The 22,055-nt window shown below is 38.2% G+C and overlaps 2 protein-coding genes across 2 annotated transcripts; both read right to left on the bottom strand.

The window, feature by feature from the left end:
• Positions 1-2,218: 2,218 nt before the first annotated feature.
• Positions 2,219-6,009, bottom strand: LOC103419659 (G-type lectin S-receptor-like serine/threonine-protein kinase At1g61500). Its single transcript, XM_070822836.1, has 7 exons — positions 4,548-6,009; positions 4,161-4,268; positions 3,806-4,002; positions 3,483-3,693; positions 3,083-3,320; positions 2,833-2,983; positions 2,219-2,727 (listed from the first exon to the last, which is right to left on the bottom strand). The coding sequence occupies exons 1-7, from the start codon at positions 5,878-5,880 to the stop codon at positions 2,425-2,427; spliced, it is 2,541 nt and encodes an 846-aa protein (XP_070678937.1). The 5' UTR covers positions 5,881-6,009; the 3' UTR covers positions 2,219-2,424.
• Positions 6,010-8,201: 2,192 nt separating this feature from the next.
• On the bottom strand, positions 8,202-12,358 carry LOC103419658 (G-type lectin S-receptor-like serine/threonine-protein kinase B120). The gene is made up of 6 exons (XM_008357755.4): positions 10,665-12,358; positions 9,948-10,058; positions 9,364-9,813; positions 9,028-9,265; positions 8,790-8,937; positions 8,202-8,687 (listed from the first exon to the last, which is right to left on the bottom strand). The coding sequence occupies exons 1-6, from the start codon at positions 11,992-11,994 to the stop codon at positions 8,367-8,369; spliced, it is 2,598 nt and encodes an 865-aa protein (XP_008355977.3). The 5' UTR covers positions 11,995-12,358; the 3' UTR covers positions 8,202-8,366.
• Positions 12,359-22,055: the final 9,697 nt, after the last annotated feature.

Raw genomic sequence — 22,055 nt, 5'->3', positions numbered from 1 at the left:
AATAATACAAATACGTAGATTATAACAGTGAAATCCAGGAATGGGATTTCACACCTTCACCTTCAACGCCACAAGCCGAGCCAACCAAGGCAACATAAGCCACGAGCCGAGCAGCCTCGCAGTATGTGCTACCTCTAGTTGAGCATCATTTCAGATTGAGCACCGCCTCATATCGAGCATCAGTTCAAGACAACATCTAATTACTTCGGCCCACACATGGACTGAATTTCAAGTCTCCAGCCAAAAGACTCTCTTGACTGAAGACTTGGGGGACTACTATTTATACCATACTTAGAGCTTCCGTATTTAAATCTCGTACAAATACTCGGGGGACTTAAATGTAATTAAGTAATAAAGGAAGAGGCAAATATGTAATAAGTGAGGAGCCCTTATTCTATAAAAGGACTCATCACCCTCACAATTAGAAAATGTCAATTCCTAGGCCCTCTCACCCCCTCTCAAAGTCTCACTCTCATTACAGAGGTTCTCTCCCTCACAGTCCTCTCAGAGAAATACAATATCAGTGTGGACGTAGCCCAAACATTGGGGTGAACCACGATACATCTTGTGTTATTTACATTTCTTGCAGATTCACGGTTGGATTTACGTTGTTCCAAGACCTCCGATTTTGTGCATCAACATATATTTTGGCTCCTTCTGTACATATCTAACGGTTCATTGCTACCATTAGTTTCTCGCCTCACGTGGCGAACTGAGAGCAGTTGGATCTCCTGCAGACTGAAAATATCATATGCATATATATAGTCTTTTTTTTTGGTAAATATGATTGTTAGGGTTCCTAATTCATGAATGATGAACGGGACAAGATATATTGTGTAGATCATTACCAGTGAGACAATGTGTTTGTACTGCTACTTAAAGCCTTAAAGGTTGTTTTCTGAGAATTAAAGTGCTTTTATTTGTGGGTATTTTTTTTCTTAGCTCCAAATTTTACATCTTGAAAATTTTATTTTACTAGCCAGAGATAAGCATCCACCTAGATCAAAATTGTTACAAAAACAAGTTTAAGGCGATCTGCACTGCAGGCAGTGTCATCACTTTGTTTGTCCATCCATATCATGCTATGTTAGATCCCACATCGCCCAGGGGAGTGGATCATCTATGCCTTATATGTATATGCCCACCTCCTAGAGAAATGTTCGACTCCACTTGTCCGCATTGGCTTCGGATTCCTTAGGAACTTCGAAGTAAAGTGAGATCGCAGCGAGAGCAATCTCAGGATGGGTGACCCATTTGGAAGTTCTCGTGTGAGTTCCCAGAAACAAAACCATGAGGGTGTGGTCGAAGCCCAAAGCGGACAATATCGTGCTACGACGGAGGCGGAGCTCGGGATGTCGTGGACCCTGGGTTGGGATGTGAAAATTTGGTATCAGAGCCAATCCCTGACCGGAAATGTGCTGACAAGGACGTCGGGCCTCTAAGGAGGGTGGATTGTTAGATCCCACATTGCCAGGAGAGTGGATCCTCTATGCCTTATATGTACATGCCCACCTCCTATAGCATGAGGCCTTTTGGGAGCTCACTAGCTTTGAATTCCTTAGGAACTCTGAAGTTAAGTGAGATCGCAGCGAGAGCAATCCTAGGATGGGTGACCCGTTGGGAAGTTCTCTTGTGAGTTCCTAGAAACAAAATCGTGAGGGCATGGTGGCCCAAAGCGAACAATATCGTGTTACGGCGGAGGCAGAGCCCAAGATGTGGTGGACCCCAGGCGGGGATGTGGACTGGATCGAAAAGGAAATAGACCGTCAGAAGATAAAAAGACACAACGAAAATTTGCAGATTCGGTGTCCAGGCTCCGATTTGGGCCTGTGATACCTTTCGGAAAGGAAACGACGCTACAAGTCCAACTCATTTCTTTGCTATGAAGTACAATGGCTTTTGGTCATCCGGGGTTGTTTCAGCCTCCAAAACGACGTTTAACGTTTCGTATTAAAAATCAGACCTTGTTTCTCCATCCTATTAGTGTTTAGTTAATGTTGTTTTAATTTCTAGAAGTCATTTGAGTTGCTCCAAACGTTTGTAAACTTCATTTAAGTCATCTGGATGTAATCATTTGGGCATTCACGAATTAATCAAACACAACCTTTCGGGATTTCTCTCAATTTTTTGGTGAATTCAAGACTTTGTTCTACAAAGGATTACGTTGGTAACCCATTCATCACTTTGTGCTGCGTCAAATAAGATTCAGAAGAAAGAATTCATTAAACAAAATGTTTCGATTATCTGCCACGTCTACCATTGAAATTGTGAAATTTTTTGAGAATAATAAACCATCGCCGTGTACTAAATAGCAGATTTGCTTTCTACAAGCTGCAGAACTTTTACAGGTGCAATAACCCTACTTGTATTTACACATGCAATCACCAAAATCCACTGCATTGTGATGTAACAACGTTCTATTGCTTACCGACCTTCGATCACGGTTATGGTATCTTCATTTGCAGAGAAAATATTGTCATATTTGGGTTGAGGATTAGAGACAGAGATTCGGAAATAAGAAAATATAGGCTGCTTAGGTAGTGGAAGATCCGTCTCACTACTTAGTGTGAAAACTACGTCCGGCATGGTTGGTCTATCTTCAGACTTGTCCTGCACGCAAAGGAGTCCGATGTGCATGCATCTCATTACTTCTAAGGACGAATATGAATCCACCAATACTTCATCTAGCAAGTCCAGTCCCCTGCCTTCATTCCATAAGTGCCAAACCTGACAAAAGTCATATTGTGAATGTTGCCTACAATTGTTAGAATCTGCTATATTTAGCATCTTAAAAACACAAATCCAAATGAAGATTTTGATTGATTAGCTTACATGAGCTAAAAATCCATGCTGTTCCTCGTTGTAATAGAAGCTAGTATTCTTTTTGCCCGCGATAATCTCCAATAACAAGACGCCAAAGCTATAGACATCAGATTTTTCAGAAAATATCCCACCCATGGCATACTCTGGAGACATATAACCACTGCACAAGCAATTCATTTGTATTAATAACTGGAAAAAAATGTCTTCTCTGTTTCTGGTCTGAATAAAAGTGCCAATAATAGGAAAAGAATGCGCTTACCGTGTTCCCACAACCTTGTGAGTATTTGCTAGACTCTGTGTCCCTTCAAAGATTCGTGCCAATCCAAAATCTGAAATTTTTGGGTTCATATTCTCATCCAAGAGAATGTTACTAACCTTCAAATCTCTATGGATTACCTTCAAACGGGAATCGTGGTGGAGATAAAGAAGTCCTCTAGCAACTCCCTGAATAATATTGAAGCGTCTAGCCCAATCAAGCTGTGCTCTGCGCGTTCGATCTAATCGATAAAATCCATAAAAAATGTGACCAATAATAGTAACAAAATCGTAAGAATCGGGGGATTACAAAGAGCTAAGGGATTTCCAATTGTGGTAACAAAAGAACAATATGTAACAAAGAGAAATTTCATCGAAACATGGAAGGTGGCAGTGAAACTAACCGAATAGAAGAGTATCCAAGCTTCTGTTCGGCATGAACTCATAAATCAGTAACTTTTCATCGTCTTTGACGCAGCAGCCCATGATCCTAACAAGATTTTTGTGTTGGAGTTTGGAGATCAGCAGCATCTCATTCTTGAACTCCTCTATGCCTTGCCCCGAGCTACTAGATAGTCGTTTTACTGCTATTTCCTTTCCTTCTTGTAGCTTACCCTACATATTAAACATTCGATTTATGTCTGTGTCATGTAGTTTTAGGCTTCTAGCCGGTGTTGAAAACACTATATTTTCCTTTTGGAATTGAAATAAATAAATATATAGTCACCTTGTAAACAGGGCCGAAACCTCCTTCCCCGAGTTTGTTCATGGTGCTGAAATTGTTTGTGGCATTTAATATGCTGTCAAAATCGTAGATGAATAGCTCTGATGGATCATGTTTTCTTATGTATTCTTGAAGATTATCCCTTGAATTATCACTTGTATGATTCAACTGCATTAACTTTGTTTTTTCTTTCGTGTTCCCTGTTTCGAAAATATAACAATCACAACTTCTTCATCACAACAAGATTATCAAGTAATGGATATCAATCAGTAAATATGTTCTTGTGAAGTTATGCATGGAAGTTATAAAATAATTTGAATAATGCATCAGCTGCTATCACTCTATGTTATTCTCTTACCTGTTTTTTTACCGCGCAGTCTCTGAACGCCGAAAGCTATGGCACTCAAAATACTGATAAAACCAACAGCAGTGACGCTAGCAATTAGCTTTACAGGCTTTCCTTCATCTGAAAAAATGAATTTATGAATTGCAATGAGCAAAGAATGAGACAGAAAATAAAAGATAAAGGTCGTACCCAGTGCACAAGGCTCCCGCTTTACGCAGGGTTTGGGAGAGGTGAATGTCGGCTAGCCTTACCCCCATTTATGGAGAGGCTGCTCCCAAGTCTCGAACCCGAGACCTACCGCTCATGGGCAAAGGCACTTGCCATCGCACTAAGTGCGACCTCTCAGAAAATAAAAGATACTTCTAATAATTCTGCAGGAAATAATTCTCATTTGTTTACCTAATTCTCCGAGTGCTAGGCGAATATAAAGATCGTTCCCTCCAAATGCAAACTCTTGTATATCAATAAGGTCACTGGACCAGACCAAACACCCTATATTATTAACTTGCGCATAAGCCTGACAAGAACAATTATTTAGGCATCGTATCTTGCACTCGTCAGCCTCCAGATTTTCGATAAGCTCATGAAAATCTGGTAGCTTTAATCCCACCATCTTCCGGAACCCATCTTCTTTTCCACCTGAAGAAAATGACCTGCTTGTGTTACTCTGATCGCAAAACAATTCGGTGTGCCTCACACACCCTCCAGTCCTGTTTCCGTTGCTCCATTCCTCATTTGATTTTGGTACAAACCCTTTCAAACACTCGCAATTTGGATTTGGAGATTCAGAACCTTTGCAGACACCATAAACTCCACATGTTCCATAAATGTCACATGAATTCACCGGTGCCACCCAGGGAAGCCACCAGTTGCTGCCATTGTCCGAAAGCTTAAAATAACTCAGTACTCCGTCTGAAGAGATGCCAAGATATGAAAGCGTATTGTTAAAAACCCTGTAAGAAAAAGATTTTGTTCCCTGGTTCACATCATCATTTAGAGTGAATCCACTTTGATATTGATTATTCATATCTGGTGCCCCGATGAACCTTGATTTATCCCATGCCCCACTTCTCCAGTAGGGTTTCGATTCATTAATCCAAATGAACACTTGTGATGGAACGTCTGGTGAAAGTCCAACCAAGAACAAGCCAGCTGATGGATCACTCTCACTTTTCCAGGCTTTCATTAAACTGCGCTTCCCAGATTTACTATCGAATCCCAGCACCATGCTTGGTAGAAGTGTGTCACTAGGATAATCAAAACTCTGCCATAATGGAACAGCTCCGACATCATCATGTTTTACGACAAGATTTCCACTGTCCAAAAGCCCTGCAGCTGAACCATTAAATGGCATTGAAATATTCGTTGACCAAAGAGAATTCTGCTTCCCATCTACAAGCTCCAGATTCCCATTGCTGCTAATTGTCAAATTAGCCAAGGTATCTGAAGCTGCAATAGGATTTTCTCTGTTGGCAACCCATACAACTTTATGCGGAGATATGTTTGTGTGCCATATCCCCACGTACTTGTTAACCGAACCATTAGGACTGAAGAACCCCAATTCGAAAATGCGGCTGGGGGAGACAAGGGTTTGTGTCTGTGAAAATGGTTGTGACGGTGTTATTTCATAAACTTCAGCACAATGATGCTGTGACAGAAGCAAGCTGAAGAAGATTAGGAAGAACATGGTGGAACCGAAAATACTACCAATGGTTTCGGTTCTAAACCCCATCTGAATTCTAATATGTTTTCTTATAAAAAGAAATGTGAAGCGTATCTGTAAATTTCCTTGTGAGGAAATGACTTTTCAATTTTGTTACAAGGAAAAGTCTACCATTGCTCTCAAAATCATAGGCAGAAAACTTTGAAATATCAGATATTTGTTTCTTAGATATTTGACATTTGAATGAAAAAAGTAGTCCAATATCTTTGTATGAGAATACGTGGGCGACTGAAAGCCTTGTGATCAATGTGAAAGCAGACACATCTCAATCAAAACCAATGGGGACCGAGATAGTGATTCTAGAGGTACCTAAATCAGTTATAAGTAGATATTTTAAAGGGATACAATAATTGTTGTGGAAGTCATCAACATATTACAAAAATCAAAACTGCCGTGTCTTTAGAATTCTTATACGATTATTTACTTTTTTCAATGCTATTGTTAAACAAAAAGTAGATGGAATATCAAGTAAACATGTAGAAATAGAAAGATTATATGTCACCTCCCGTCTAGCATTGTAATCGTAACAAAGTTTGATGATATCAAATCGTGGCCATCTGTAATAAATTTTGTATCCACATATCTCAGAATTGAAGTAAATATAGGTTGTACTGGCACTAGAAGACTTGTAGTTTCACTCTCCAGCATTAGCACCACAGCCGCCATGGTTGGTCTACTAGCTGCAGAGTCTTGCACACACGATACCCCGACTTGTATGCACCTCAATAGTTTAGTTTGATAATCGGAACAAGTTTCTGTGATGGAAGGATTGATGAGATCTGCTGTTCTATTCTCATTCCAGAGATGCCATTGTTGTGCGGAAGCGTCAAATATGAAACCAATAAGCAACAACGGTAAAATATGATAAGACAAATAATCCAAATGACACAAGGATTTATATTGGTTCGGCGCAAGCCTACGTCCAGTTCCGAGACGGCGAGGAAATTCCACTAATATCAAAATGGAGATTACAAATAGAGTTTTAACTCTCAAACCCAATATCCCACATACACTCAATAGCTCTTACTCTCACAAAGAAACAAATGGAGAAGAAGAAACACATATCAAAATCCTTCTCTCCCAAAAGCTACACAACATGTAGCAGCAACATCTTTGATTGAGTGATTTCTAACAAAATGGGATTATTACAAATGGTGGGAAGGAGCAGCTCATATTCAAATGGGAGAGCCGAATGCTCTCCTTGGTTTCTCTCATCTGCCGCTCCCCCTTCTTTTCTTCTCTCGGCTTCTCCTCAAACATATAGCAGCTGCTGCTGCCTTAGAAAATACCAAAAGAAAAGCTCTTTTGTCAAGTTGCAAAGGAATGAGCCGAATAAACCCAATTCCATTTGCCTATAAAAAAATCCAAAGTAAAGGAATAATCATTCCTTTACAAACATCATCATGACCTTCCTTTTTCTTTTCAACAAACATCATCATTGTGTTTTTACTCATGATGATGTCCACCAAACTTTTCTTTGTTTAATAGCCGAAATGAGAGTTGGCTTGTTGTCCACCACTAATTTGGCCACTATCCAACAGCCATGCCTGAAAACGTTCCAAAATACCTTTCCAATGTTACAGCTACGGATTAGAGAAGTACAAATAGCGTGCACTTAGCATTTGCAATATCATGTGTACTGTGTGCTTACAGATCCATTAAGCCTCAAGTTTCCATTGATCGAAAGGTAGTGTTCCTTTGCCCGCTTACAATCTCTAGCAGCAATACCCCAAAGCTATAGACATCCGGCTTTACTGAAAACAGACCTTCTGTTGCATATTCAGGTGCTATATAGCCCCTGGAGTATGAATATAGTGATTAGCTCGATAAAGCTTTTAACATGAGATAAATAAGTTATACCGTATTACAGTGAGTGAGTCATTCTTACAATGTTCCAACAATTTGAGTTGTATTTTGTTCGATTTTGTTACCCCCAAATATTCTTGCCATACCGAAGTCCAAAATCTTGGGAATCATATCATCATCCAGCAAAATGTTGCTTGCTTTTAGGTCTCGGTGAATTATCCCAAGTCTAGAATCTCGCAGGAGATAAAGGAGCCCTCCTGCAATCCCTTCAATAATCGTGAAGCGTTTTCTCCAATCTAGCAGTGCTTGCTTGGCTGGGTCTGCCATTTTGAAACAAAGTTAAACGCGGACACATCTCAATCAAATCCGGCCGGTGTGGAACAAGATATTGACTTCATTTCTAAGTAGATATTTTTTTAAGGGATGTTAAGGAATTGTTACAGGAACATGTTAAGGCAATCTGCGACATTAGTTCTGTGATTTTCGCATACGGTTCCGACTGGAAAGTGAAGAAAGATCGAGAATGATAGTCGTCAAAATCCAAAATATCAATGTCTACTAGAACTCCGGTGTCTGAGTATTTACTTTTCCGCTCACAATCGTTTAACGAAAATTACAGGCTATACAAATATTGCTAATAACCCTCATAGGAGATGGAACAGCATAGAAACATGGAGCAAGATTACCGATCATCTCCCTTCCACCATTGTAATCGTTACATCATTCGAGGGTGCTATATCCTGGCCTTCTGTACTAAATTTTGTATCCACAACCACATGTCTCTTAATTGAGGTAAATATAGGTTCTACTGGCAACTGAAGATTTGCAGCTTCACTTTCCAGCATTAACACCACGGCCGACATGGTTGGTCTACTAGCTGCATGGTCTTGCACACACAGTAACCCTACATGTATACATCTCAATACTTCAGTTTCGTTCTGGGAACATGTTTCTGCGATGGAAGGATCAATGAGGTCCGTTGCTCGATTCTCGTTCCAAAGATGCCATGCCTAAAAACATTCCAAAAAATCCATATTCCATTGTTGTAGTTACTGATTGGTGAAGTAATAGCGAGCACTTATAATTTAAAACATCATGTATGAATAACTTACATATCCAATAAGGCTTAAGTGTTCCGTTGATCGCAAGCTAGTGTTCCTTCGGCCACTCACAATCTCTAGCAGCAATACACCAAAGCTATAAACATCTGACTTTACCGAAAACAGACCTTCCATTGCATATTCAGGTGACATATAACCGCTGCATCATGAATATTATGATCAGATTGATAATTCTAACACGAGATAAATAAGTTGTATTGCATAATTAGTGTCAACAAGTTCTTCTTACTAGGTGCCAACAACTCGGGCTGTATTTTCTTCTTTTTCATTACCCCCGAATATTCTTGCCATGCCAAAGTCTGAAATTTTGGGGATCATATCTTCATCCAGCAAAATGTTGCTAGCTTTTAGGTCTCGATGAATAATTCTAAGTCTTGAATCTCGATGGAGATAAAGGAGCCCTCGTGCAATCCCTTCAATAATCGTAAAGCGTTTTCTCCAATCTAGTAGTGATCGGTTGGCTGGATCTGCCATTTTACCAAAAAGGCAACTACTAAGTGAAACAAACTTCAAATATGTAATTATCAGAAAAAAGAACACTTAAATCGGCTGAAAGAGAACTGACGGAAAAGAAAGAAATCCAAGCTTTTGTTTGGCATGTATTCATAAACCAGTATCTTTTCTTCTCCTTCAATGCAGCAGCCCAATAGCCTCACGAGATTCCTGTGTTGTAACTTAGCAATCAGACTAATCTCGTTCTTGAACTCCTCCAACCCTTGAGTAGACCTTCTCGAAAGTCTTTTTACGGCTATTTGTGGTAGCCCTGGAAGGCTACCCTTGTAGACAGTACCAAATCCCCCCTTCCCAAGCTTGTTTTCTTCAGAAAAGTTGTTCGTAGCAGCTGCTACACAACTGAAATTGAACAGCGGTAATTCGGATCCATTTGCTTGATTCCCTTGTGCAAAAACGTTAACTGATCCTGAAGTATCTGTTGAGAATTCTTCACTCTTTCCAGCATCGAGCATTGGTGTATCACTGCCCCTTAACCATGAAATTGAAGAACTTATGGGCAGCACTAGATAACAAAAAGGAAGAAAAATAAGTCAGAAACAAAATGGAAAGGAGAATATATCATGGAACAATTACCAGTTTCCTTAACTAAAAAAATTTCCCCTCATTCACTAGAAGGATGGAAAATGTGCATCCTACCTTTCAGTTTTGCTTTGAACCACCACAAAAGCAATAGGATGATGACTACGAATAGTGCTCCCGCTACTGAAATTACTGCTATCACAACGGTGGATAATTTTTTCTTGTTACCTATATATAAAAGGAGATCCAATAAAAGATATTAGTGCAGTCTTCTGTGTTGCAACATTTCATTGAGTTAATACTTAATAGAGCAGTTTCTTGGCCCTTTTCCGCGCTATGCTCTGTATTGTCAATAATTTGAATATACAGCACATAAACGATGTCTGGCCTTTGATATTATTAAAGGACAGGGGTTCAAAAGACAATAACTTATTTTTCGTTGTCAGATGGACGACAAAAAAACAGATCAAGCGCTGCTAAAGCTGGCCAGATAAAAATACAATTCAAACAGAATGGCAAGGAAGTAAAGGAGTTTTAGATTATCTTTTCCGGACTTGATGCCGTGGTCTTGCCTCGAGGCGAATTTAGAATTCAATGATCGACAAAAGACAGAAGGTTTGCATTTCCTGTGAAAATGCATCTGTTTAAATTTTCCTCACAGCAATTAAGTTGAACAAAATTTATGGAAAATTAAGTGACTCCGATTCACCCTTTGGTTTTTCTTGTATAGAAAGTAAAGGCCAAAACCAGACAAAGAAACACAAATGGATTTTAGGAAAAGAAATGAAAGCAATAACACCAACAAGAAGAAAGACAATTGGATTTGAACTTTACCTAAATCCGAATGCGCAACACGAATTTGCAACGTGTTTCCTCCCAATGTAAATTGTTCGACGTCAATCAAGTCCCCGGTCCACATCATACAACCAATCCCTTCAACAAATGCATAAGCAGTACAAGAACAATTCACAAGACATTTCTCCTCACAACCCTCCCCTGGACCTGCGTTAACTAAGTCTGCGAAATCTGGCAACTTGGCACCTCTTATCCCTACAAATCCATCTTTTTCATCACTTGCCGCCGTTCCATTAGTACTATTTCTCTGACACTGCAATAAGGTTTTCCTCAAACACCCCTCCGACCAATTTCCCTTCATCCATTGATCCGAGTCCCTAGGTTGAAATCCATGCATACAACTGCAAATCGAACCCGAATCATCGGATGCACTACACACCCCAAACTTTCCACATTTGTTGTAAAACTCACACTGGTTGGTCTTGTTAGGCTGAGATTCTATCACTTCCCACTGGTTCTTCTCTTCCACCCATCTCAGCAGCTCCTCGTACCCGTCCCAACTTATCCGAAACCTCAACTTCTCCGAAGTACTTGATAGTTTGTAAGTAAAATATGAGCTCCCATTCGCATTCTCATCACTAAGCCTAAAACCAGATTCATAATTCGTTGGCATAGTCGGCATTCCGATGAATATCTGCTTGTTCCAATGCCCGCTTCGCCACCGCCGTTCTGATCCTTCCCATATCACAAACTGCGGCGATCCTCGAGGATCAACGCCCATTGAGTAACCTCCGGCCGAAGGGTCACTTTCCGACTTCCACGAACTCAAAAACCGATTCTCTCCGATGGCATCATTCACCTCAACTTTCATCCCCGGCAAAAAAGTGTCCGCTGGATGATCAAAGCTCTGCCAGTAGACCTCGCCGGCATCGCCGCTGCCGGAAAGAACAAGACTTCCTTCGTCACTGAGTGTGGCGGTCGTGTTAGTGGCAGTCGTGTTAGTGGCGGTTGAAGCGTTAGTAGACCAAACTGCGGTGCCATTTCCATCCAAAACAACCAGATTTCCATCGCTTCCAATTTTCAAAACTCCAGATTCACCAGAAATTGGGTTTTCTCTGTTTGCAACCCAGATCACTGGCGGGTCTGAAATGTTGTAATACCGAATTCCGACGTACCGGAACGATGAATTCCCCGGACGGAAGAAACCCAGTTCGAAAATTTGCCCATCTGAGATCAGCGTTTCTCCATCTTGTATAGACTGGCCCTGCGAAATCGAACTCGACGCAGAGCAAAACAGAGGAAGATAGCAGCAGAAAACGAATGAGAAAATACAAATTCTGGAACCTGGGTTTTTGCTACCGATTCCCATTTGATGAACTCAGAGAATTGCAGGTAATCATTAGCAGCGAACAAAAAATCTAGAAGTAGAATGGAAGAAGCTGGGATGCGTGTGTAAAGGCGGTAAAGTCAGCAAATGGCGGCGTTCTGCTGCTGATGTCTGATTCGGACACGCTTTTCTGACAGTTAGCGAAATTATGGGACCCAACTTGAATTTGAAAATTATATATATTTTGTCGTTGAGCCTTAGGCATCTGGATGTATACAGGAAGATTGCAATTGTTTGGTCGGGGCAGATCACTTTAAGACTTACCGATTGATCGAGGAAATATTTGTTAGTTGAGGTCGGTGTGGACACAATTCAATTTCACATTGGATTCACACGCTTTAAGAGAGAGATTTTTCAATATGTTAATGGTATTAGGGTTAAGAACTTAATGGTGCCAAGCCAACTACCAAGTTCACATTGGATTGACAGGTGAAGTATTGGTGCCAAGCCAACCACCAATTTCTTTCGAGAAATGTTAAAAAGAATTTTCTCAAAAATGAGACTCATCATAAACTCTTTATCATTTTTATCATTTTATGTATTTAATATAATATTTTATAATGTTCATACGAAAATTAATGTTAAACTGTGAGGTGACAGAATTTTACTTTTGAAAAAGTCCTCGTAACATTTCTCATTTCTTAATATTAGTGTAGATCTTATGTAGATATGGATTAAGATCCTATGAATCTAGATGATTCTCTTTGTAATCCTAGTGAGATAAAACACGTGCACAGTTACACTAGAGAGTCTTATCTTCATCCATGTTAGTCATGGTGAAAGTGTTACGTATGCCTCTGTGTTATTCATGGTTAGTCTATTAAATTTGACTTCTCAAGTTTGTGACGACGAAATGAAGTTGTCCTAAGTAAATTTTAGAGCTTGACTTCCTTTTATATGAGTTACTTATCTTAGAAAGGTGATGATCGAGTTGTTTGTAAGAAAGGATTCAGAATCTTGGAGTGTGAGCTTAGCCATGGAAAACTCTCTTAAATTCAAAGGCTAAAGGCATTGATGCATCGAAGATGTCCTTATCCTGGAATGGACTGGCGAGGCTTCAAAAGCCCAGCTAGAAGTGAAAATAAGAAAAGTGATCTATTTTATAGCATTAAAAGCAACCATAATCACAATGTGAGGAAATTGGGGAGGAGTGGCTTGGTCATCTTCAAAGTTGATATATACTTAAAAACACGTAAAAAATAATTTATTTTTTAAAAAGATTAAAAATGCAGTTGATTAGGTCACTAACTATCTCTTACAATGAGTAATGTTTAAGATGTTGAAAGATTAGAGACTTTATGATAAACACCTTAAATATGGGAGAGTTTACCTAGTGTTAACAAATTACATGATAATTAAGTCCTAATATATGATTGAAGGACTTAACATTGAAAAACAATTGCTCTCAAACAAAAATAATTTCCATGCATGAATGAGTTTTGTGGTGGCCATATGGTATGATTTGTCAACCTAGTGAATACATTTTTAAAGGTTTGACTAGTGGAAACCTAACCTAATTGATTAGAGATCCCAAAATCTAGGTTCAAAAGGGACAATAAAATTATGACAACTTTGGGTTTCACTATGCTCTCCTATACCCATGTGTCCCGTGATAATAACAGTGTTGTCTGCCATTGAGATTAGGTTTAGATTTTCTTTTAATGGTTCCTATAGCTTGGAATACTTAGAAGTCCAAGTGGGGTATTGTATGACACGCTCCACCCTGATATTCTCCAAACAACAGGGTAGGCTTTAAAGTGTTTAGGCTCGAATGCAACGGCCCCAATACCCAATTCTATACGGCCCCAAGGGCCAGGTTCCAAAAGGGTTTGGTAGGTTAAGGGTTGAAACATGGGTTGGGCTTGAAGGCCCGACCTAAAGCTCTGGGCTTAGAGGGCTTGGGCTCCGGGTATGGGTCGAAGACCCGTTTCTTGTCCGGAATGAAGGTCGGAGCCTCTCGAGTTTCGGCCAACGGCAATCGGCCAAACTAACCTACGATCTAATACCCAAAACAAAGGTAGAGATGAGAGTGAGTGTTTGTTATCTGAGATTCACCGTGAAATGGCCGAAGGTGGCCAGACTTGAGCTCGCCAGACCTGGGTTGGGTGCCCCGGAGCTTCACGGAGGTGGTGGAAAGAGAGAGGGGAGGTCCTGGGTTTGAGGGTTGGTGTCTATGGGGTGTGGGTTTGAAGGTTGGTGTGCGTGTGTATCGATCAGGGGGAGTGAGAAAGTTCGTCTGAGAGAAGGAAAGAGTGTGTGAGAGGGAGAATGAAGGAGTGAACTCGGGGAAAGAAGATAAGAGAGAAGAGAGGGCTCAGGGAGACTGCCACGTGGCAAGCGGGGAGAATGGAATCGGGGATACAAAAACAGAAGGTGGGCCCCCTTGACACACCAATTAAGGTTTAAAAGCAAACTCATTTCAAAACAAATATCCCAAACTTAGTGAAATGGAAAGCCACCTATGACCTATCTTGATTGTGGAATGGGGTGGTTCTTAAGAGAATTTTTCTAAAGGGCCTAATTAATTCTCTAGAGCACTAATGAGAAACCAAGAATTGTCAAAGTTGGAATGAATACAAACGAGCAACCACAAGGTGTTTGAAAATGTATTGTGTGATTACTATTGTCTTGGTTTACACAAATAGTTGAGCAGTTTAAGACATCATGTTCATTGAAATAGCCAAGTAAATTTAATAGTAATTTACTAAATAAGGTTCAAAGCCAAAAGCTACATATCCTAATGCTTTACTTTTCCTATTGAATCTTTATCTAGTGTATACATTGTCATTTGCATTGTGCTTAGTCAATTTCCATTCACGTGGGGATTGTTGAAAATTTAGTTATTATTATATATTAAATTTATCAATTGTACGAAAATTAGAAATGGTGCCTTTTGGTAGAAATATGTGTCTCTCTAAACATGAAATTTAAATTAAGTTTTGCAGTTTTTTACTATTTATGAATAGTCACATGCTTTGAAAAGAGGCATCTTTACTTCTATAAACAGGCAAGTCTTCTTGTAGTCATTTATAACTTCCCATCAGTCATGTAGTCATACATTTAGTGCACTAGAGAGTGTCTCATTGAGTCTATACAAAAGAGTATTCAACACAATGTAGTTCATTGGAACAGATCTATTATTATAAGGACATGGTCATTGTGTTTTGAGAGATGAGAGCTGATCAATCATAAGTACCGTTGTGAGACGTAAACTTGTCTTAAAAACAAAATATCTAACATATGCCTCAACCGATTTTTTAGATTTTTTAAATCCATTTTCATGGTATTTTGTTTTCCCTTACAAGCATGCATCAAATTTAGTATTTAATTACATGAATTTTTTCTTATTTTTCTGTGCGATTAAAATATAGCAATTAAACTATATTTTTCCAATTACATAGACCATACACAATAGGTTGCTTTTGGTCATAATCAACACCGGCAAACATAAGCCAGTAACTTTGTAATCACGTTACTATCCCAATTGCTACCCTAGAAAATCCACTGCATTCACATTTGACCAAACATATAATTTCTGGCAGTTTCTAGATCAACTGCAAGCATTGATATACTTTTCAACTATTCATAAAATGAAATCCCACACACTTTAATGACTGGCCTATCTTTCATAATTGTCTTAAACAAGGGTGGCATTTTGAACACAATCAGTTAATCCGATCCAACTCATCCGCTAAAATTAATATTTGGGTGGTTATTTAACTTGTCGGTTTATTAACAATTGGACTCGTTAATCACCTGTTACATTACGATCCCTTCACCTTACAGATCCTTGAGGCACAAGAGACTAAAACATGCTATGCAGTGAGCAACTCTGTTAGCTTGGCGTTTGAAATGAATCCACAAGACTTCAGTGATCTCATTGGAAAAAGACTTGGCACATGGCACCGCCACCAGCCTTTGGACTAAAATTTGTGTCCAACGAACAACTCCATACATGTCCAATTTGAAAAAGAACAACTCGCTCAGATGAAGCCGACTGAGTTAATAGCCACAAATGGTCAAGGCCCAATCCAACTATGAATTCAAATTAAGTACCAAAATTTGAAGCTCCTGCTCCACATATCAACGGTCGAAGCACTTTTTCGAAACGTTAACATTTTAAAAATAAATAAATAATTTGGTTTTGGTTACATTTTAAAAACAAGAATTATATCACCACTTATAAATACAGTCTAATAGTATTTCTCTTCACTTGTAAGTGAGAGGTCTTAGGCTTGATTTTCGCCAAAGACAAGTTTGAACCACATTATTACTAGTTCATTGTAAAGCAAAGTTCATCTTCTTTCCGTTAATGTAGATAATATCGTTTGTTTGAAGAAAAAAAAAAGAATTATATCAATCAAATGGGCTAATTGATTTGATTAGCCTTCCTAACTCAACAAAAAATATATTGGCATTTTCGTAATTAAATTGTCCTCCAATTTGAGACAAAAGTTGAGTTCAGCTTTTCATTCCAACCGTAGTACCGAGCCTTCCATGCAACTTCGAGGAAGGGCTAATGAACCTTCTTATATGTCAAAATCAAACACTAAAGGCTCTGATCAAATTATGGCATTAGTTCCATTCATCAAAAGCGACCCTTTTGGAATTTTCCATACGTATGTTCTATAAATAATAAGTTACTAACCTAGCCATCTAATAATTTCGATAATTACCAACAATGGCGTCACGAAGTAGCAATGGAGTTGTGTTTGAAGATTTCTTCCCGACCATGGTGCAGAGATTGGGAGCAGAAGGGTTCATGAAGGAGCTGTGCAACGGGTTCCGGTTGCTAATGGATGAAAAGAAAGGCGTGATCACTTTCGAGAGCTTGAAGAGGAACTCGGCATTGCTAGGGTTGCATGGGATGAGTGATGAGGAGTTAAGGTGCATGCTGAGAGAAGGTGACTTGGATGGAGATGGGTGTTTGAGTGAGATGGAGTTTTCTACTCTCATGGTTAGGTTAAGTCCTGATTTGATGCAGACTTCTAGAGAACTAATGGAGGAAACTCTGTTGTAATAGTAATCTCAATTTGCCTGCAGTTTCAGTCACATTTAGTTTCTCTGTTTCTATTCCATGGCAGCTGGTTGGACTAGCTAGCTATTCTGTACTCTCTCTCTCTCTCTGTAATTTTGTGATTGTCAACAAAATTGCTTTTCTTCACTGCGTTCCGTGAAAGCTTATTCAATTGTTTATCTCTAGATCTTGGTACGTTAAATTAACAATGCATCTATGCAAATGAACATCATTAAGCAAGAAGAAATTTGTACTTATATATCAATCTTTTTTTTTTTTGGTACAAGAAATAGGTTATAGAAAATAAAAATAACTTTTACCTTTTGACCAACCAAAACAAGTCACAAATTGCAAATTAGCATCGAACTTAGTATTTACATATGAGTCAAACTTGCTATGATCAGTCTATGACCTCATCCAACCAAATGGAAATCGAGTTCCTATAAGAGCAACTCCAGCGTGGGAGCCCTTCCCCTAGGCTATTCACTATTCAATCCATTATATGAACAGTAACTGTCTTTTGCATCTTCATTGTTGCACTTGAATGGCCTTGGCAATAGGCAATAAAATATAATTTTTTTTAAATAATACATAATATTTTTTTTTGTAATTTCAGATAAGATTTTTAATCGTTCTCGTTGTGCCATGTGTCATTATCCGAAAAGACAATTATTGGTGATGGATTTCGATAAGATTTTTATCCAATGTCGTCGTGCCACATGTCCTTACTTTTTCAGAATCTTTGAAGATATGTTTCGATCAGATTTTTAATCGTTCTCGTTGCGCCACATGTCATTACCCGAAAAGACAATTATTGGTGATGGATTTTGATAAGATTTTTACCCGAAAAGACAATTACTGGTGATGGATTTCGATAATGAGAAGGTATTTATAGAAAAGTAAAAACAATTTAAAAAAAAATTCAGATTTTTTACATTTTGTTTTTAATTTTTATTGAACTAATTAATCTCTGCCGTTAGATATAAAAAAAATTGAATTCCAACACTCCATATTGTGCCACGTGTCATAACGGTAACTTTTCTTAATTTTAAAACTATTCTTTCTTTTTTATTTATTTATTTATAAAGCAGAATAATATTAACCTTTGATCTCAGATCTAACGGTTGATATTAAATAAGATTTTTTTTATTTTTATTATCGTTGCAAATTGGACGGTCTAATTTAAAGAGTCATTGAGATCAAACGAACCATGAGAAGCCATGTGGCTTCCCAACGATAACCTTGGAAGACTGCGACATGAGTCCCATACTTTGAAAAGCTGTCGGCTGATGTGCCCCCACGCGTGGGTGAGTCGCACGCACTTGACAAAAAAAAATATAAAATTGGGCTGACACCAGGATGACGTCAGCCCTAGCTTCACATCCACTCTGACTCTCGAGCTGGCAATTCCTTACAAGCCCGGAGCTTGGGCCTCCACTCTCCCTCGGGCTGCCCACGTTGGAGCTTCAAGGCCGGACTATCTAGCCCTATTTCGTCCCCCATCCCCCGAGCACCAACCCATACTGGAGTTGCACTAAATCAACTAGTCATGTGCTATATGCCAATCAATTAATTATGTGCCATATATGTGTGTACAGAAAAAGAAAAAAAACTGAGTGAATATTAACACATGACGAGACATTTGTGGTATGGACAAATATTTGCACTTTTTTTTTCTTTTTGCACACACATCAATGATTATTTGTGAGATCCCACATCGACCAACGGAGAGGGGGTAATGTGTTTTATATGTACATGCTCCCCTTTCTAAGCACGAGGCCTTTTGGGAACTCACTGCTTCAGTTTCCATTGAAACTTCGAAGTTAAGCAAGGTTGGGCGAGAACATTCCTAGAATGGGTGATCTATTGAGAAGTTCTCGTGTGAGTTTCTAGAAACAAAACCGTGAGGGTGTTGCTGGGGCCCAAAGCGAACAATATCGTGCTACGACGAAGCCGGTCTGGGATGAAACATTATTTATTTGTTGAAGTCACTCTTATATATCTTCATAAGGTGATGAAGGGAGAGTTTTTTGTTTTTTGTCTTTTTTTTTAGTACATCAATACTGTTACACTAAGAGGAGGGAAAGTTCGGCTAAGCCACACAATGGGCAGCTTAATTTGGTATTGAATTCGCCTTTTACGATATTTGAACCTAAAACCTCTCACTTCCAAATGAAAAAGAATATTATCAGATCGTGGCACTGAGTCACGATAAGGGGAGAGTTGAGAAACGTCAATTAGCTAGTAGAACTGGATATTTACATATTCCCAAACTATAAATGAGTTGTAACTTCGTTTCTTTCTTTTTATTTTATAGTATGGACATTTTGGTAAATTGCTGTCGACCAAATATGTCGTTTAGGTACTTTTAAAGGAAAATGCTTTACCAGTTTCCCATGACCATACCAAATTGTTGCTACTGTCTCATGCAACTTCGAGGAAAAAGTAGATATAGAAGAAGCCATGAAAGCTAGAATATATACATGCAACGACTTTAGTAGACAAGAGAGATTTTTCAGTGTGATCGTCACACGAGATGGTACATTATATGTCTCCATATAAATTGTGAGATATATGTGTTAAAAGGTTAATCACTTAAAAATTAAATTTTTTTACCATTTACATAAAAACACGTAATGTACCATCCGTATTTCCACCCGAACTAAAAATATCTCCGTAGACAATCCTGATCATTACGTACAATTGTCATTAAAGCAGCCGACTCTTTCCTCCCAAGACCTTTCTTCTTCAATCCTTCACCCCCGCATGTATATAACACCCTCTCCCTAGGTCATCTTTCCATAAACACATTACAATCGATCGAAGAATACCATATATATATATATATGTATGTATTACATTTGTAGCAATTAATTTATAAATTAACCAATTAATGGCTTTAGGTGGCGCGGTTGCGTTTCAGGATTTCTTTCCATGGTAGAGAGATTGGGAGCAGAAGGGTTCACGAAGGAGCTGTCCAACGGGTTTCGGTTGTTAAAGGATGGAGAGAAAGGCGTGATCACATTCGAGAACTTGAAGAGAAACTCTGCATTGTTGGAGTTGCATGGGATGACGAGGAGTTAAGGTGCATGCTGAGAGAAGGTGATTTGGATGGTGATGGGAGTTTGAATGAGATGGGGTTTTGTACCCTCATGTTTAGGTTGAGTCCTGCTTTGATGGAAACTTCTAAAGACTTCTTGGAGGAAGCTCTTGCCTGTGACTTCTAGTTAGGATCTCTTAGTTTGTTATGTTGTATTAGGGCGTGTATACTATATTTTCATGGCTATTATCTGTCATTTTCTGTAGTTTTTGAGCTTATTATTAAAATTATTCTTCTTTTACTACATATTTTAAAATTTCATATAATAATACATGGATTGATTATATCACGTGACGGTGATTTAGTACGTCAAATTATTTATATACTCATGTAAAATTTATTGAGTATCAATAAATGACAGCTCATCATTGGTTTGTTGTTAGGTTGTTAAAAAAAATTAGTTAGTCTGTTAGAAGTGTAAGAATAAAGTTTTAAGCTAGATATATATGTGTATAAAAGCTCTGTAATTGTGAGGATTCAATTCATTAGGCCTAAAATACAATTCATACATTTTACTCTTTCTCTCTTTCTTTCTCTCAACTGTTTCTCTCTCAAGTTCTTCATTTTCCTGCATTCCTTATTGCTTCTTGATTCGTTTCATTGGTTAGTTGTTAGGTTGTTAAAAAGATTAGTTAGTTTGTTAGAAGTGTAAGAATACAGTTTTAAGCTAGATATATGTGTGTATACAAGCTCTGTAATTGTGAGAATCCAATTCATCAAGTCTAAAATACAATTCATACATTTGACAATTTTTCTCTCTTTCAAATTCTTCATTTTCCTGCATTCCTTATTGCTCTTTGATTCTTTCTCAATGTAGTTAATAAAATTTAATGGACTCATAGCTGTAAGGATGTACTCAATTTTGCAAGTGCTGCCTCTTTCTCCCTTGGAACGTACGTAACGTCGCATATCAATTTTCAAAGCAAAATTGATAGGCAATTTTGGGGAGGTACTACGTGGAATTTTGCATACTCATACTTTCTTTTTTCGGCAGGTAGAACTTCAAAGATTTTGACAATCCCAAATTAACTACTGCTCATTAGGCATCGTCTTGTTTACTTTGATTAGGTAAATGCACATACGTGGAATGCTTTGAACTTTCGTGGTTGGTCCTGTAAATTACTTTTCGTATACGTGCATGTTTATATATGGACCCAACCCATAGACTCTTCTACCATTTGAATTTGGTTGTGGGAAAATAATTAAAAAAGGTATTACTTGCAAAGAAACTAAAGAAAAAGAAAAATGAACTTAACTCCACGCAATTGTTACATGATCATACTTTTAGTAAAAGAAAAACTAACGAAAATTATAAGTCCAAAAAAACTTTAGTTTTAATGAAAAATGACAAACAAATGTATAGTGAATAGTACCAGAAAAAGGTAAAAATGTGATTTTTCGTTAAAAGTGAACAATACCGGAAGTGTTTCGTTAAAACTTCATTTAATAAAAAACGCTCTTACCGCACTATGAGTGCTACTACACAATTCAAGAAATTATTTGGCGTCTTTACGAAAAAATAAAAAATAATTAAATTATAATTGGTGTCACTATCAAACTATTGACACATGACGTTACAACTCACTTATGTGACAACATATACATGTATATATTTATCATTGTTATACCGTACGTTTGTACAATATTAGTTTTATTGTCAACTCATATTATAATACTTGACATCGGAAGATTGTAACTCCCAAAAATTTTCCCTACACGACAGTATGTATAATCTATTTTTCATTTTAGTTTTGGCTAGATTTTGTATTTCTCAATTCAAGCCTATTATCGATAATTTATTGTTATTGCAATCTAAAATATGTTTTTATAATATGAGTGAACTTTTGTTAATAGTATACGCTATTCTCTTTGTGCTGTCGAGGTTTTCTATTAGAAAAAAAGGTTGATATTACATGCTAAAAGTGA

This window comes from Malus domestica, chromosome 05 (assembly GCF_042453785.1).
Source record: "Malus domestica chromosome 05, GDT2T_hap1".
NCBI classification, from domain to species: domain Eukaryota; kingdom Viridiplantae; phylum Streptophyta; class Magnoliopsida; order Rosales; family Rosaceae; genus Malus; species Malus domestica.
This window is presented reverse-complemented; position numbering and strand designations above follow the sequence as displayed.